Source organism: Alosa pseudoharengus, unplaced genomic scaffold (genome assembly GCF_046254945.1).
Source record: "Alosa pseudoharengus isolate Yale_2024_CS ecotype anadromous, Long Island Sound unplaced genomic scaffold, YU_APseudo_1.1 YU_APseudo_1.1_scf_20, whole genome shotgun sequence".
Classification (NCBI taxonomy): domain Eukaryota; kingdom Metazoa; phylum Chordata; class Actinopteri; order Clupeiformes; family Clupeidae; genus Alosa; species Alosa pseudoharengus.
Genome location: NW_027468664.1, coordinates 22,371,981 through 22,390,266, shown reverse-complemented (window position 1 = coordinate 22,390,266; position 18,286 = coordinate 22,371,981). Strand labels below are relative to the sequence as shown.

General features: G+C 41.3%; 1 protein-coding gene across 1 annotated transcript in view; it reads right to left on the bottom strand.

Moving 5' to 3' along the window:
* Positions 1–2,126: 2,126 nt before the first annotated feature.
* The window catches only part of LOC143136678 (organic cation/carnitine transporter 2-like), an 18,501-nt gene continuing 2,341 nt past the window's right edge, over positions 2,127–18,286 (bottom strand). Inside the window, exons 2-10 of the mRNA XM_076297391.1 lie at positions 17,300–17,403; positions 16,915–17,069; positions 11,768–11,939; positions 10,541–10,667; positions 9,287–9,387; positions 6,559–6,773; positions 6,182–6,364; positions 4,865–5,000; positions 2,127–2,572 (exon numbers count right to left, since the gene is read on the bottom strand). Coding sequence (XP_076153506.1) covers positions 2,500–2,572; positions 4,865–5,000; positions 6,182–6,364; positions 6,559–6,773; positions 9,287–9,387; positions 10,541–10,667; positions 11,768–11,939; positions 16,915–17,069; positions 17,300–17,403 — 1,266 coding nt within the window. The 3' untranslated portion in view covers positions 2,127–2,499. The remainder of the gene's footprint in view (positions 2,573–4,864; positions 5,001–6,181; positions 6,365–6,558; positions 6,774–9,286; positions 9,388–10,540; positions 10,668–11,767; positions 11,940–16,914; positions 17,070–17,299; positions 17,404–18,286) is intronic.

Here is an 18,286-nt window from a genome sequence, read left to right as displayed (position 1 = left end):
ATCATTCATATGCATACAATCCCCAATATGCGTAAATTAGGCCATTAGAAGAAGGCCATCTTACGAGCCTTTCATTGTGCAAAATCGTCAGCGATGTTCCCAATATTTAATGCTCTGGCTCTCGTATTTTCAATGGACAGGATAGCTAACCCACGGAGCCTCTCCTGCCCCATGCTGCTCCTTAGGTATAGGTCTTAATAAGTTTGAGTTTGGAAAAAGATCGCTTAGCTGTTGCCACAGTCACAGGCAATGTCAGAAACAACATGAATGTGGATGTTACACTGTCATAATCTACCACCAGCATTTTGGCAAGTTGAAAAATAGATGATTTCTGTGAAATCTCTGCTTTAAAGCAAGACCTGAATGAGAGGAGTTGTGTTGGGAACGTCTGTGCAATGTCCCTGCTATAATGGTCTGACAAACTTCTTGCCTTTTCAAGCAGTTCATCATCACCTGCGAGTTGAAGGGTCATAGGACGTAAAGACTCAAACACATGACAAGTTTCCCGCATACTTGCAAATCTTTGGGAGAGCTGACTGATTATGATGTCCAGAGTTGCATTAAATACCTGCACTTTGAAGTATCTCTCTGCATCAGTTAAGCGCTCATCTTCCGATAGATCGTCAAAGTGACGCTTCACTCTCCGTGCTCTAACATTCTAAAGTTCTAAAAAAAAAAAAAAAAGGAGGCAGGGCGGGGGTAGCGACGGGCCCCGGGAGGTCACGGGCCCTGGTGCGACTGCACATGCTGCACCTACTATAGTTACGCCACTGGTTTAAGCCATTCGCATGTGGCTTTTTATGGCAAAAAAGTCCAAAGTACATAAATTGACTAAGGTCATTTCTGGTTTTACTACATCTCTTTGTGTATTATATTTGTTTTATTATCTGCCTATCTATGTTGATGATCTTGTTGTCTTTTTGAAAAAGTATGATACCACTGATACAGACAGCCTACATATTTCTGAAGATGTTGGGGGTTGGAACTGCGCTTACATACTTGTGTGTGTGTGTGTGTGTGTGTGTGTGTGTGTGTGTGTGTGTGTGTGTGTGTGTGTGTATGTGTGTGTTTTAGAGGGTTCTGGGAAGATGTTCTTGAAAAGCTTAAAGGGCCTCTCATTAGATGGTCCTCCTAGTTATAGTGGATGGAATCCACTATATTGAAATCTCCTGGCTTCTTCTTCTTCTTATAACCTTTTCTTTTTACCTTTTCAAGAATGAATGCGACTCTAACCGCTTAATGTACAGACATGTTGAAATAACCGTTGTGTAGGCCTGGATTTGGACAAGAGTTATCATTTCAGATTTTTTAAAAAGTTTATAAATTTTGAGAAATAGCAGACACCAAGAACGTAAACTGTCTTGGAAGAGAATTGAGCAGTGTGGTTCAAAAGCGATTAATTACAGGATGTGTAGGTCTACTTTAGGTAGGGAGTGCCTGATTGTATGCAGGTGGACCCGCACCTGATTACTTTAAGACCCTTCTAAATGAGGCCCCCATTGTTTTTTAACATTTTTAATCTATTTCTCTATTCCGGTTGCTTCCAGTAGCAGCAACTGAAATCCATGCATTTCCACTGAATTATTTTTTGAATCTGGTCCCTTATCATACCTGTTCATTCGTACTCGTCACTCGACTTATCATGACTAAATTCAAGATGGCGGCGAACAGTAAACTTCATGAAGGTACTGTCTGTATGCTGTCTGTCATTCACTTCAGCATTTTACAGTGGGACAGCCCTCAGCCCTTGAGAATTTAGCTGGTATGTCTGTGAGTCTTTTAGTGTGGAGAATGAGACTGAGCCTTGGATATTTTCTTCTCTTCTCATGCCCTGAGGGCTAGTTCTGCTTCATCTTCTCATCAACAATGAGAGTGACTTGAAGCAAGTCAGAGGGAATTAATTTGTGAGACCCCACGGATGTGCATAGTGAGTGTGTAAGGCAATCCGGCTCTGTCTCATACTGTCCCTCAAAGAAAGAGGATGAAAGCCTGTTTATTTTATCTTTTAGTGTAGCTTTACAAAAAGGACTCGCAGATACAGATCTATTTAACTTTTATTGTATTTGTTTCTATTGGCAATGCCAGGTTGTCAGACCGGGGGTCAGATGGCGTGTTCCTTTAAGTTAAATGCTTTGCAAATTATTATGCAATGTTATATACACATTAAAAATACATCTTTGTACAAAACAAATCGGCCTACAGCCTTCTATCCACTTTCCACCATACAAAAGCAAACACACACAGAGGTTTAAGACTCTGAAAGTCACAACATTGCAAACTCTAATTTTTCACTAATTCACTAATAAACATTATTTTATCCAATATATTTTGCACAAATGCAAAGACCTAGATAGCTTCTTTAGACATTGTTTTTTTCTTATGGACAAGAAAGGAACTATATTCAAAGACACAAAGACACATCAAATTGTAAATGCAAAAAATCCTCTTAAATAAAACTAAAACTTTTAAGTAAAGGAGTCCATTTGAGTGCATTTCTGACTAGAACTTTTCTTCTTTTTGTACATACTGGCGGTGTCCAATGTCCGGATCAGGGGCCTTGTTTTTCTTCAGTCTGCAGAAAAAAGAAAACTTGATCGCAATCATATACAATACAAGAGGTTGATTTACTGTACCAACTAAATATTTTCTGTCTCCCTTGTGCAATAACCTTGAAATCTTCACATTCAGTAAGATCCAATAATTTTAGAACCCTGACAACAGCTTATGTTTTTTTTCTTCATGGTGTGGTTTATTTTTTAATGTCAAAAATGGGTTAGAGCTGAAAAACTAGATGTACCGCAGAGAGGTACAAAATATGACCGCCGTCCAGTCCTGCATATTCTGTGTTTTATGTGTCTGTGTTGTCTGTGTATGTTCGCTTGTGAGTGTGTTTGTGTGTGTGTGTGTATTTAAGTGTGCGTGTGCCTGCTTGCCTGCATGACAATACCACCCTCTATTGGTCAATGCAAAGCACTACACCCCTATTCAGGATGTTGATTACGTAAGGGATAATGGACGACACTCCATTATCCGAAAATAAACGTACGTTCGAGGTTGTAATGCGGCCACGACGCGCAGCAGAGTGGCCGTTCAACCTTGTAGTGCGTTTATTTTTGGATGAAAGTCCATTATCCCGCTTATTCTACTGTTAACAACATGTTAAATATTAATTTAACATTTTTTTTTTGTTATCTCATTTGGATAGTTGAAGCTGTTGAATAAGTATTTATTTCAAACTCTTACTAATAGTCCCGCATTAATGGTTGCTATGCTGGAACACTAACCAGCTGGTCTACCAGCTAGGCTACATATAAAACAGTCAAAACGTCGATGGAATCAAAATAAGGCATTTTTATTTTTTTGTAATGAACTGCACGTTCCCATTAATGGTGAAGTTTGACATGGAGAAGGGTAATTTGGAGTTGCCGTGGGTGTTGCGACTTTTTTCCCGGACAGTATCCCACTCCACTGCTTTCTGTCGACTGCCGTGGGTGCCCAGTAGCTGTTGAGACTAGTCTCGCATCTGTGTCCAGTCACTGCCATGATCTGCCGGCTCTCGGACAGCAGCTGACCGGCGGTTACGCGCAAAGAGTGGTTGGTGAAGCGCTGCAGTGTTTCTTTGATGTTTTTCCTTGATATAATCAGAGAGGGTGCAACCGGAGCTAGTAATCAAGGATCTTTGATACAATGTTTCAAATTAACGGTAATTTTCACTGAACGTTCTAAAGAACTCGGGCGAATTGATACAAAATATGTAGGAAGGTCAAAAAAATGGAACAACTTCATAGCCGTGCAAATAACCGATTTTTAATCGCACGTTCTAAAGAACCTTCACAATGGGAAACTGAATCAAGCAGTAGAATAATGTAAGAAAACTAGATGTACCGCAGAGCGGCACAAAATATGACCGCCGTCCAGTCCTGCACATTCTCTCCGCAAAAATAATGTCTCTTGTCTCTTGTCAATTTGTCTCCATCTCCTACTCCTACTTTTCTCCTACTTTGTGTATGTAAATTAGTGTATGCATGTGTGCGTTTGCTTTTGTGTATATGTGTGTTTTCACTTGTGAGTGGGTCTGTCTGGGGGTAATGGGGTGTATGTGTGGGTGTGTTTATGTGTGTGTGTGTGCATGCGTGTGTGGGTGTGTTTGTGCATGCATGCGTGTACATATCTTTCTGTGTGTGTTTGCGTGTATTCATGAGTGCGTATGTGTGTGCATGCATAGAGTACAGTCACTAAATGTACACATATATTCATTTATTGTATGGTCCCCCATGAACAGAATCCCACGAAACTTGGCATACATCCAGAGGGTATCATAATGATCCTACACTTCAAATTCCGTGCAGTTTTGAACCTGTCAGCCAAATATACCTGCGATTACAATGTCTCATTTTTGCTTTTTCATTTTTAACTAGGTGGCGCTATACATCAAATGAGTGGCTATGGGATGGGTTGTTATGGCCCCAGGAGGCCAACATACAAAAAAAATGGTCATCCTAGGCTCTACAGTTCTCGAGATATTCACAGAAAACTGTGCCCGGCCATCTACAGGCCAGTTGGTACAGTACAGTCACTAAATGTACACATAAATTCATTTATTGTATGGCCCCCTGTAAACAGAATTCCACGAAACTTGGCATGCATTCAGAGGGTGTCATAATAATCCTCCAATTGTGTGCAGTTTCGCACACACAAATAAAGATACACGCACACACATACAGGCACGCACGGCCATGCACACACACATGCACACACACGCAGGCACACACACAGACACGCAAACACTCACACGCACACACAGGAGGAGGAGTCCTCCTCACTGCGTTTTAGCAGATATAAGTTTGCATGTAAGTGTTCTTACCCTTTCATGGTCTGCATTTCTGTGATAGTCTCTGGTAGGGCTTTTCCATATGTCTCCGGTAACAGTAGACAGAGAAGGCCTCCAAAGATGGCCAGGCTCCCCATTATAATATAAGGCAGGAACTTGTACATTTTCCCTGAAAGGACAATGAGGTCATGCATAAGGTCGTGTAGGTCTGTTTTGTTTTAACAACTATGAAGGTTACCTAATATCAGACAGTGTGATGTTACCCAAGCAGTGTGAAGTTACCCAAGAAATACTGACTAGTTTCTTGTAGGCCTTGGACTATGAACCCTGGAAGTGTCATTGCAAGACATTTTTACTAGATTGTGCACTCAATTTAGTAAATTGTGTGCTCGTTTTACTAGTGTGCTCATTTTAATATATTGCTCTCATTTCTCTGAAATGAACAAACTATTTACTAAATTGTGCATGCAATCTAGTAAAATGAGGGCACAATTTAGTAAAATGAGCGCACTTTCTCATGATATACAAAAAAGATAACTTAAGGTTATAGTTGATTGATAGCAGTTGTAGATCGACCCACTTTCACCACAGACCTGATTCGTCTTCATGCTAAAACATTTAGCAAAATATGACTTCAATTACAGTTCCGCAATTACAGTTACTGTGCAAAATTACTTTAGACATGATTATTACAATTTCAGCCACATGCTTGCTGAAGTGAAGTGTTTATGACTATTCTATGACTAATTCTATGACTATTTGGTTACACTTTACTTTTTTTTTAAGTATATTTTTTTGGGCTTTTTATGCCTTTTAATGACAGGACAGTGGAGAATGACAGGAAGTGAGTGGGAGAGAGAGTCGGGGAGGGATCCGGAAAGGACCACGGGGCGGGAATCGAACCCGGGTCGCCGGCGTACGGTGCTGGTGCCCCAGCCAGTTGCGCCACAGCTGGGGCCTGGTTACACTTTACTTGACAGTGTCGACATAAGAGTGACATGACACTGTCATGAACGTGTCATAAACAAGGCATAAACGTTTATGACATAACGCTTCGGGTATTAAGTGACATTCTGTTTTTGTCATAACAAGTTAGGTTTAGGGTTAGGGTTGGGATGTGTTCATGGCAGTGTCATGTCACTCTTATGTCGATACTTTCAAGTAAAGTGTTACCAACTATTCAATGACTCTTTCTATGACTATTCTACGACTATTTCTATGACTATTCTATGACTATTTATATGCTCTGCAAATGCGCTTCAATTACACATCCAGTGTAGCAGCTGTAACTACTGTCTATCTATCTATCGCCCTGTATCTCAGCCAGATAACCAGAGGATGTTTACTCACCCAAGTAAATGATGAAGGAGGAGAGGATGGAGGCAATGCGGGCGGCCGTTGAGCAGATGCCCATGGCAGTGTTTCTCAGCACGGTGGGGAAGAGCTCTGAGGTCACAGAGTAGACCACACAGAACGCCGCCGTGATGCCAAACTTACCCACCATCTCAAAGAATATGGCCAAGCCAGGTAAGTCTGGAAAACACAAACACAGATGGGAACTATAGGGAGATTCACAGCGCTGACTGACTGGTCTTCTATCAATCAGACATCGTATCTAGACAGGTAGACAGACAGACAAACTGATAGTTAGATGTGTATTTTTGTCCATCTGTCTGTGTGTTTGTCTGTCCGTCTGCCCATTCATCTGTCCACTCTTTGTCTCTTGCCTGTGGGAATGAAGCATATGAAGAGGACAATGGCGCCCCCTAGCAGCAGGGTGGAGGACTGGCACACATGGCGGGAGCAGAACTTTAGCAGTAGCAGGGCGATGATGTAGGCGGGCACCTCCACCACGGCCGACAGGAAGGCGTTGAGGTAGGGGCTTCCGGCCAGGTTTGAGGTGTTCAGGATCAGGCTGAAGTAGGCAAGAGTGATGACCATCCTACAACCAACAGCACAACACACAGTTCATACACATTCACTATGACTTTGGATGAGATGTCCGAACTATTGGATGAGATGTTGGATGAGATGTCCGCACTATTGGATGAGATGTTGGATGAGATGTCCGCACTATTGGATGAGATGTCCGCACTATTGGATGAGATGTCCACACTATTGGATGAGATGTTGGGTGAGATGTCCGCACTATTGGATGAGATGTTGGATGAGATGTCCGCACTATTGGATGAGATGTCCGCACTATTGGATGAGATGTTGGATGAGATGTCCGCACTATTGGATGAGATGTTGGATGAGATGTTAGCACTATTGGATGAGATGTCCGCACTTTTGGATGAGATGTTGGATGAGATGTCCACACTATTGGATGAGATGAGATGTCCACACTATTGGATGAGATGTCCGCACTATTGGATGAGATGTCCACACTATTGGATGAGATGTTGGATGAGATGTCCGCACTATCGGATGAGATGTCCGCACTATTGGATGAGATGTTGGATGAGATGTCTGCACTTTTGGATGAGATGTTGGATGAGATGTCCACACTATTGGATGAGATGAGATGTCCACACTATTGGACGAGATGTCCGCACTATTGGATGAGATGTCCGCACTATTGGATGAGATGTTGGATGAGATGTCCGCACTATTGGATGAGATGTCCGCACTATTGGATGAGATGTTGGATGACATGTCCGCACTATTGGATGAGATGTTTGCACTAATGGATGAGATGTTGGATGAGATGTCCACACTATTGGATGAGATGAGATGTCCACTCTATTGGATGAGATGTCCGCACTATTGGATGAGATGTCCGCACTATTGGATGAGATGTTGGATGAGATGTCCGCACTATTGGATGAGATGTTGGATGAGATGTCCACACTATTGGATGAGATGAGATGTCCATTCTATTGGATGAGATGTCCGCACTATTGGATGAGATGTCCGCACTATTGGATGAGATGTTGGATGAGATGTCCACACTATTGGATGAGATGAGATGTCCACACTATTGGACGAGATGTTCACACTATTGGATGAGATGTTTGCACTATTGGATGAGATGTTCACACTATTAGACGAGATGTTTGCACTATTGGATGAGATGTCCGCACTATTGGATGCACTATATCTCTGAGAGAGCAGGTCAGCCATCATCCAAACTAACTGCATTTGATATTTGATACCTTTAATAAGGTACATCAGGTGGTTTCAATCATTCAATCATTGGTCATTAATAATAATAATAGTAATAATAAGTTACATTTATATAGCGACTTTCTTAACACTCAAGGTCGCTTTACAGAAGTCAAAACAAAACAAAAAAAAACTAAGATTTTTTTTATGAATCAATGAGTAGGCAGGTCTCCATTCAGCTCGTTTGCATAATATGCACATTAATACAAATTTGGCTGAAGAATATGCACATCTGTGTGTGTTTCCTGCGTTATGGTAGTTAAAAAGGATATTATCCTAATATAGGTAAGAGTTCCCATCAATTTTAATCATGTTTAGAGCCCGACCAATATGGGATTTTAAAGACCGATAAACAATATTAATTTTCAACAAACACAATGCAAAAATGTGTTCTAATATTTAGCATATTGAAAAGTTCTGATCAAGGTGGGATATTGTGTTTAAATAGGCCTAACTATCTGGTACCAAAGGCAAGGAAAGGAAAGTTAAACTTCATCCATCATTTTAATAACATTTCATGTATTTTCTTAATATTCACAACAAGTAAATTAATAAATTAAAAGTGATGGTGGTCCAATAGCGGACCAGAAGTGGCATGCCACCGGTGGTCCGCTATCTGCAAATCTGATTTTGCTATCTGGGTTGTGACCGGACCTGCGCACCGGACCCGTGGAGCACTTGACAAAAAGGCAGACACTCTATCTACTGTAGGTCCGGACAGTGGGCTAGAAATCCTGACGAATGGTTACCCTAGACAAACAATGGCTATTAGCTAACGCTATTGTTGTGGCTAACTACCTTAGCTACATGGTCAGAAAATGTATGGAATGACTGTTGAAAGAGAAAATTATAGTGCTGTTGTTAAGTTACTCGGTATAACCGCGTTTATGTTTCACAAATACACCAACAATCAAGTTAGCCTCCCCCACTCAACCAATGCTAACATTATTTTACTGTTGGACGTAACGTTAAGCTGGAAAGACAATACTGGACATTTAGATGAAGGATCACTATTTGGCTGTCCTTTACTTTATTTAATAGCTAATATCAGCTGATAATATCGACACACACATTTATCGGTCGGGCTCTAATCGCATTGTATCTTAAGCAAATCGAGGTAATTCACCCCCCTCTAGTGATATATATGCACGTTAAAAGAGTGAATGCATATTTCAAGTGTTTCCAGTCAGGATTTCTTATTCAAATAGTTAAAATGTTCATTAACAAGTTTAATGGAAACCTGCTTTAGTTTTAACAATTGTCCAGTATGTAGTTGCTGAAACTCACCATAACACGGCACAGATTCCTACTATTGAACAGACATTGACGCTTCTCAGCACATCAAGAATTGAGTATTTTTTCTCTTTATTTCCGAGGAAGTTTTCAATCTGTTGGGGTAGATATAATCACATCTGACACTTAAAAGAGGGAAAGAAGGACAACATTGTTTTAGTTGAAGAAAGTAAGCTCTGGCAGAAGCTTATTATACTTATTCATTTGTCTGTCACTGTTATCTAAAATAACTTACATAGGCTACGTCATTTCTTACAAGGGCCAGTTTCCCCAGAGCAACTCGGCTTGCTCAAGGGCTCAATGGTGGCACCCGGGAATGCGGTTTATGTCGAATATAAGAGGCCTACACCGGAAAACAGGTCTAATCACATCCACTTGTCAAGCGGTAACATTGATTCTGACACATAGATGGTAAAAATGATAAATAAGCGTTCACCCATAATTGATCAGCGACTACCATAAATGTTCAGTGTCATCATTGGCTTAAAGAAAACACAGTTTTTTGAGTATTTTTGGGCAATGGCAGAATGCTGTCAAAAAATTGGCCGTTTTATAATTTACAGTGATAAGTGTAGGCCTTTAGGCAATATTTAAAACAGTGGTATCTGTTTGGACCACTGATTTAGTTTGAGACTCAATTCAGTTTTGATGGTTGTAAAAAATGTCTTCATATGCTTTTGTACAAAACAAAAACATATGATATAAAACTGAATTAACAAAGCAGGTTAACTGGATTTAAACTATTACCAATTTGCTGATCGCTGTCAGAATAAATGCTACCTCTCAACAATCGGATGTGGTTAGACCTGTTTTCCTGTATACTGTAGCCTTCTGACGTTCGGCATAAACCATATTGCAGTTTGCATTGCAGTAACTGCCTGTTCAGTTTACTGAAATCAAGCAGTATTAGTTTAGAAGTATTTTTTATTATTATTGTGCTTATTATTATTATTATTATTATTATTTATACCCATCTTTGGATTTCAGAACTTATTGTGAGTATTATTATCCATTTTAACTCTTTTTTACTATTGTAGTTAGCATCTCTGATTTTGTCATCATGGCCAGCATGTTCACATTTCGCTGCTAGTCCTAAAGTTATACATAGCTCTATGCTTGCCAAATATACTTGAACTCCGTCCTATCTTTCCAAACTAGAAGTAATCTCCCCTAAATGATTAACCCAGACTAGAAAGGCCACCGCCAGAATGGCCCTGGAAAGCAGACAGTTATACAGCAGTGGCTTACCTCATCAGGTGTGAATATGACCTGGGGCACGGTGACCTTGTTCATCCTGGCTGCATCTCTCAGTATGGTCTCAGCCTCCTCCACTCTCCCCCGGGACAGAAGCCAGCGGGGCGACTCGGGAATCAGCCTGGTAAAGGCGGGAGAGGAGAGGGGTCGTTATTCCTGTTATGTTACAGGTTAGGTTTTCATCCTTATTGAGGAGAGAGAAACAGAGGACAGGAGAGCCTAACAACATGCCTTCACACAACCCTCAACAGTATGCCCTTTCACACAGACAACACAAAGGCATGGCATGCAGCTTTTTGTAAACACTTTGGATATACCACCAAAAAGGGAATCTGCAACAGATGACAGATCTGTCTTTGATAATGAAAACAAACAGCAGGAGAGCAAATTCCTCATTATGAATACAAAATGGCACACTTATGGTGCAGGGTCAAGTTGTCCTCAGTTCATTTGAGAATGTTTTAAGATAAGATAAGATAAGACAAGACTTTATTTAATCCCGCACTGGGGATTTTACTTGTTACAACAGCCCAGAAGACAGATCCAACAAATGAAAAAGGTTTTTGTCTGCTGGGTTGTCACAAAGCTTGTCATATGCATCAAAAAATTGAAACAACACAGATGTTGTTGCATACTCTGATTGGATATCAACTGGATATCAAAAGTTCTACTGGAGTTAGAGTTCTGTTGTGTGTTGCTGCCATGGTAACGGTGTGTGCCTGGTTTGTTTTGTGGTCCCATGTAACATTAATGTCAAACTTGATGTTCTATTCAACAATTTGTCGTTGGCAATGGACTATGAAAACCTACAGCTCCACGACATCTGTCAGCAGCAATTTGTTTTTGTCAAGCAACACTTGCCTGGACTATAAATGAATTTTATTCATTTTTTTCTATACTTTTTTTTGTATATTTAACGTTTTTGCTTTATACAGATGGGACAGTGAAGACTGACAGTAAGCGAGTGGGAGAGAGTCATGAGATGGGATTAGGACATGATACATGGGGCGCGTTCGTCTCCAGTGAGCTCTTGGACCCAAATGTGGTACGGATGCTCGTTGCAACTGCTTGCGCCAAAGCTCCTCCACCACCCAAAACACTTTTTATATATTACATTAAACACAGTTGATCTGGATAGAGTAGTACAGTGCTGTTGCTCACCACCACAGAGGAACGTAGAGCAGTCTAATTGATCTGGATAGAGTAGTAGAAGGCTCTCACCACCACAGAGGAACGTAGAGCACTCCAGATGCCGCCATGGCAGCCACCAGCCACCGCCACTGGCGCAGGAAGTAGGCCACGGGCGGCATGGCCATGTAGCCCAGCCCCGAGCTCATGAACACGCCCAGGGAGCTGAAGACCACGCGCTCCGCTGGACCCAAGGTCTCGCAGCCTGGACCACACAGAGGGGACAGAGGGACAGAGAGAGGGAGAGAGAGAGAGGAGAGAAGAGAGAGAGAGGAGAGAACGAGGGAAATAGGGAGAGAGGAAAGAAGAGAGACACAGGGGGAGAAATATGGAGAGAGAGAAAGAGAAGAGAGAAAGAAGGAAATAGGGACATGGGGAGAGAGAGACATGGGGGTAAGGAGAGAGATATAAGAGAGAGACACAGAGGGAGAGAGAGAAATAGGGAGAGATAGTGATAGAGAGAAATAGAGAGAGGGAGAGAGAGAAACAAACTAAGATACATATTTTTTGCTCAGATTTTGCACATTATTAAATCAGCTTTAGTTACCCTTATGACTTTTCACTTTTTTATAAGTGTATTTTTTGGGCTTTTCATTTAATAGGGCAGTGAAGAGACTGACAGGAGTGAGGTCACAACTCTGGGCCACAGAGAAGGGAGAGGAGGCACCCCTATGTGCCTCTGGGAAAGACACACTGATAGCTTGGCAATGTAATCTATAGATTATAGGGGTGTAACGGTACACAGAAGTCACAGTTCGGTTCATACCTCGGTTCGGACATCACGGTTCGATACGAGTTCGGTACAATGGAGGGGAAAGCAAAACATAAATGCAGAAAGCAATATTTTTATTGTGCATGTCTCAGGCTGTACCACCTAGTGTCATACAGTCTCTTCCCTGAGCTATCTGCAACAGCTTGAAGTGTGTAAGATGTAGGCTAAACAGTACAATAAGTACCCAGACTTCATCTGTAACTTGTAAATAAGACAATCAGCTATAAAATTGAAAATAGGCCTACAGCATCTCTTATTTCTGAAAGTGCAAATTACATAGAATAATGATTTTTAAAAATCCACTTAAGCAAGTCCTTCAACATCCGTGTTTAGTTGTATATGGAAGGGTCTACAATTTGCTGTAAATATTTTTTAGTGTGTACAGTAATAATCTACTAACTGTCAAAATATCACATTATTTTGCCTTCTTTTAAAAAAAACGAAATTGCTCCTTTCATTCATAAACAGTCTACAACTAGAAGTCACGTGACTGCCCTTCGACGTTAACTCGCATGGTTTGTTTATTAGCCTGGTTAGCGTTGACACTTTCTTTGTCTATGCACTTAACACCAGCTCCTCATGTGAGAAATTACAAGTTACCCTAACATAAAGGTAATTACCACGCGATTTACATAGCTTTCTGTCATTACGAAATCATTTAATTTAAGCCATAGGTTTTGGCCCTATTTGTATGTGTATCCAAAGGCTGGTGAAGCGCAGGGGAAGTTTTTTTTTCCTCTCGTTTCAGTGATTGGTAGCCTACATCATCTGGGTGATGGCTTCGAATATGTGTAGCATGTTCGATATATTTCCACTCTCTCGCCTGTACTACTGTTACTGAAGTTCTCAAATTTGCGATCTTAAAGAGACCAGCGGATCCTCTAACTCTTGTGGGTCGCCACCACTCGCTTAGTGCTGCTATCTCGGACTGACTGACTCGACCGACGACCTGACAAAAAAAATAACATAGGCGGCAATCAGAGCTTCAGAGCTAAGGCGAGGCTACAGATTAGCGTTAGGTGTCGCTAAAGAACTCTCGTACTTAACAGTAATTGCGCATTACATTAATTAATCCGCACGCAAGTTTTATGTATTTTTATACCGTGTATTCTCTGTGAAAATTCATGCACCGAACCGTGAGGCCCGTACCGTTTCGGTTCAATACATGAACCGTTACACCCCTAATAGATTATATACAACCCGAATTCCGAAAAAATTGGGACGCTTTGTAGGCTAAAATGTGAATAAAAACACAAATCATGTCAACCCTATATTTAATTGAGAATAGTTCACAGACAACATATCAACTGTTGAAGGAGATAAATGTTTTTTTTTGGAAAATATATGTTCATTTAGAATTTAATGCTAGCAACACGTCTCAAAAAAGTTAAGACGGCATTTTTACCACTGTGTTCCTTCACCTCTTCATTTAACAACATTCTGTTAATGTTTAGGAACAAACATTTAGGGATTAAACATTCAGGAAGAGTTTTAAGAATGAAATGTAGTCCCATTCCTGCATGATATAGGATTTCAGCTGTTTAACAGTCTGGGGTCTTCTTAATCATGGTTTTCATTCCATGATGCACCCAATTTGACAGGACTGGACTGCAGATAGGCCATTTTAGAACCTGGACTCTTCCTCTAAGGAGAAATACTGTTTAAATATGGGCAGAACAAATTTTGGCATTCAATATTTTCCCTGAATTGTGCCTTGCCAGCAAAATGCCCATGCCATAGGCACTGATGCATCTCCACACAGTAATGGATGCTGGGTTTTGAACTGAGCACTATGATCAAGTTGTCGTTGGATAGTCATGTCTAAATAAAATGGTAGAGTTTACACTAGTATTTGTGAATGGAACATTACACTGTGCTCATAGACAAGGGTTATCAGCCTAGCAACTTACTACTTGCCCTATGACAACTCCTAATCCCCATGGACAATGCATTCCCTACAGTGGACTATTTGAACTTTCTGACACTAAATAGGATTCATGCATACTGAATGTAACCATCCTACCTCTTTGTAACATATACCTCAGGTGGCTTTAAACACCATATTCTATTCTCTACACCTAACTAACCTATTCATTTATCATAAAGACCTTACTGCTCTGTAACTGACCCTAGGCAGATGGGTTAGGCCCTTGAGTTGTGGATCTGCTCGAGGTTTCTTCCTATAAGTATCTCCAATTCTAGGGAGTTTTTCCTTGGCCCTGTTACTCATGGGCCCTCTCTGAATGTTAAACACTCTGTAAAGCAGACAAATGTTTTCCTGAGCCATTACTATGCTTTTCTTTACAGAAAAAGGTCTGGTTTTAACGCAGTGCCATCTGAGGTCCAAAAGACCATGGACATCCAATATTTTTTTTCAGCCCTGTCCCTAGTTTTCCAAGATTTCTCTGGATTCTCTGAATATTTTAATGACATTATGTACTGTAGATGATGAAATCCTCAAATCCTTCACAATGTCATGTTAAGACATTATTCTTATATAGTTTCATCATTTGCCCACACAGGTTTACACTGAGTGATGAATACATCCACATCTTTACTTCTGAGAGACTCAAGGGCAGATTTATGTACATTTGTGAACAAAGTGTGATCAGCACCATGGCCAATCCCCAGAAAGCGCACACTGTCAGCTCATCAGGTAATCAGCGACATTCTCCGCCCACAATTTGCACTACTCACAACTTGGTAACACTTTACTTGACAGTATCGACATAAGACGATATATGACACTATCATGAACACATGACACTGTCATGACACATAAAACCTAACCCTAATCCTAACCTCTAACCCTAATCCTAACCCCAACCCTAATCCTAACCATAACTCTAAACCTAACCCTAATCCTAACCCTAACTTGTTATGACAAAAACTGAATGTCACTTAATAACAGGAGGGTTATGTCATAAACGTTTATGACTTGTTTATAACATATTCATGACAGTGTCATGTCACTCTTATGTTGATACTGTCAAGTAAAGCGTAACCCAATTTAATAATCAAATCTAGCAGGTAGGAAAGTTTAAGTTCATGACGTGAAAGTGAAAGTTAGACATAAGAAAGGCAGGCGAAAGTTAAGATTGCTTCTGACATAGTACAAAGAAGCAAAACTGGTGCTTTGAATACCGGTTCTGTTGTCTTTGAACGCTTCTCTTACTGACGCATTTGGATAAACATCTCCTTTTATGAGGCGGAAATATTTCACTGCAAAACAGACATGCGCTTTCATGGGCAGTTTCGTCAGGGAGGGCTTCTCCTCCTATTTTTTTATGCGAAACTCCCACTTTCCCCTAACCCTCCTAGGAATGTATATGCATGACACAAAAACGAAAAGCGCAAATTGTGGCCTGTTAATACATACCACACCATGTTTTTACGCGCATGTTGTGAAGAAAATACACCTCAAGTGTGCGTAAAAGTGGTAGTACATCTACCCCTCAGTCTTCCTGGGATGCTCTTTTTACCCCCATGGTTCCAGTTCACCTAATTAGTTGTGAAAAGTTCCTCCTTTTGTTGTCTTTATCATTTCACAACTTTTCCAGCCTTTTGTTGGCCCCGTCCTATCTTTTTTGAAACGTGTTGCTGGCATCAAATTCAAAATTTGCTTATATTTTCCATGAAATAGTTAGATTTCTCTCCTTCAACAGTGCATATGTTGTCTGTGAACTATTCCCACATAAATAAAGGGTTGGAATGATTCGTAAATCATAGCATTCTTTTTTTTATTCATATTTTATAAAGTGTCCCAACTTTTTTGGAATTTGGGTTGTAGATTGCATTTCCCTTTAGAATCACTCATTTGGCTAATGATTTGGCAGTTAATTGTCGAGTGCTGTCCTGGATTTCAAAATAGAAAGGCAGATGATTAACCTGAAGAGCAACAATCCAACTGCGGTAAGATGAGCCACTGAAGTACGCTAATGTACTAATGTCAGTCAGAGTCGAAGTGTACAGGACACAGGAGAGATAGATGCACAGTATGGGCAAAGGATTACACATGTTAGAGGTGTTCAGAATCAGAAAAAAGGTGGATGAGCTTGTTCTTCAAACGAACCTGTAACTGTTAGTGAAACACACTTAGCACACAGTGAACACACAGTGAAGTGAAGCACACACTAATCCCGGCGCAGTGAGCTGCCTGCTACAGCGGCACTTGGGGAGCAGTGAAGGGTTAGGTGCCTTGCTCAAGGGCAATTCAGCCATTCCTACTGGTCGGGGTTCAACCCGGCAACCCTCCGGTTACAAGTCCGAAGCGCTAACCAGTATGCCACAGCTGCCCCTACTCGCACCCGTGTCGACCAATGGTCAGTCGGTGACATCATTGCTGCTCAACCACATGGGAAGTGCAGAAAGTGAGGTGCTCGGAGTGGCCGAGACGCACAACTCTTACCCAGAACGTAAGCGATCAGATAGTTGGAGATGGAGCCCATCCCAGAGCAGAAGTAGAAGACAGCGAAGATCTCCCAGTTCCACGAGAAGATCTGAGCAAACGTGGTCACCGTCTGGACGACCATCATCACAAAGAGCATGGGTCGCCTGCCAACTCTGGTGGAGGGCAAGAGATGGCTCTTCAGTGTCAGGGAGGTCAAGGTCATTGTCAAGGTTATTTTATTTGTCCCCCATGGGAGAAAATTGTGTTGGATAGAGGGAAACTGTTGCATCAGACAGATATTACAAGACATCACAATGACGGAGCACAATGAATTCATCATAAACAAATTAATTAATAAATCAAATCAAATAATAAAATACACGTAACTGCATAGGCTTCTTACCGGTCTGACATCTGACCTGACAGGAACGTGCCCACCAGTGCCCCTCCATAGAAGAGCGAACTGGTCAGCGGTACTTTGTACTCATTTTCACACACCAAATCCCACTGCAATGTCATCAAGTTCACACACACACACACACACACACACACACAGTTTTATGTTGTGTTATATGTTCAATTGCTGTTATACATCACATCTACAACCATGCCTTTACACATTATATAACTAGAGTAGGAATTAGAGAGTGTGGATTCCTTTAGGGATCAACCATTTCACAGGACCTAAAATGGTCTCCCCACATTGACTCTATCCAGAAAAAGGCCCAGCAGAGGTTGTACTTCCTGACACAGCTACGGAAGTTTAATCTGCCTAAGGAGCTGCTGACAACTTTCTACTCAGCCATCATTCAGTCTGTCATCTGCACCTCCATCACTGTCTGGTTTGGGTCAGCCACCAATCGGGACAGGGCCAGACTGCAACAGACAATTAGGGCTGCAGAGAGGATCATTGGAGCTGACCTTCCCTCCATCCAGGACCTGTACTGGTCCAGGGTCAGGAAAAGGGCAGCAAAAATCTCTGCAGACCCCTCACATCCTGGTCACAAACTGTTCAACCTCCTTCCTTCTGGTAGACAATACAAAACCAGCCGACACAAAGACAGCTTCTTCCCCAAGCAGTCACTCTGTTGAACGCTCAGAAATAGCTCCGACCCTTACACTGAACAAAGTCAATCAACACTGTTCTGCTTATCTACCTCATGTGTACTTCAATCTTACAATTACAATATTGTTATTAATACATTATCATTGCACTGAACTGCCTTGCACTATTTATATTTAAATCTTAAATCTCAGTCTATACTGATATTGCACTATTCCTACCCTCTCTTCAATTGTATATTGCATCTTGCCTGTGCCTGTTGAGGTGTCCACGACCATGGCAACCTTGACAGGGACCACAAGGAAACAGACATCCCAGCTGGACAAT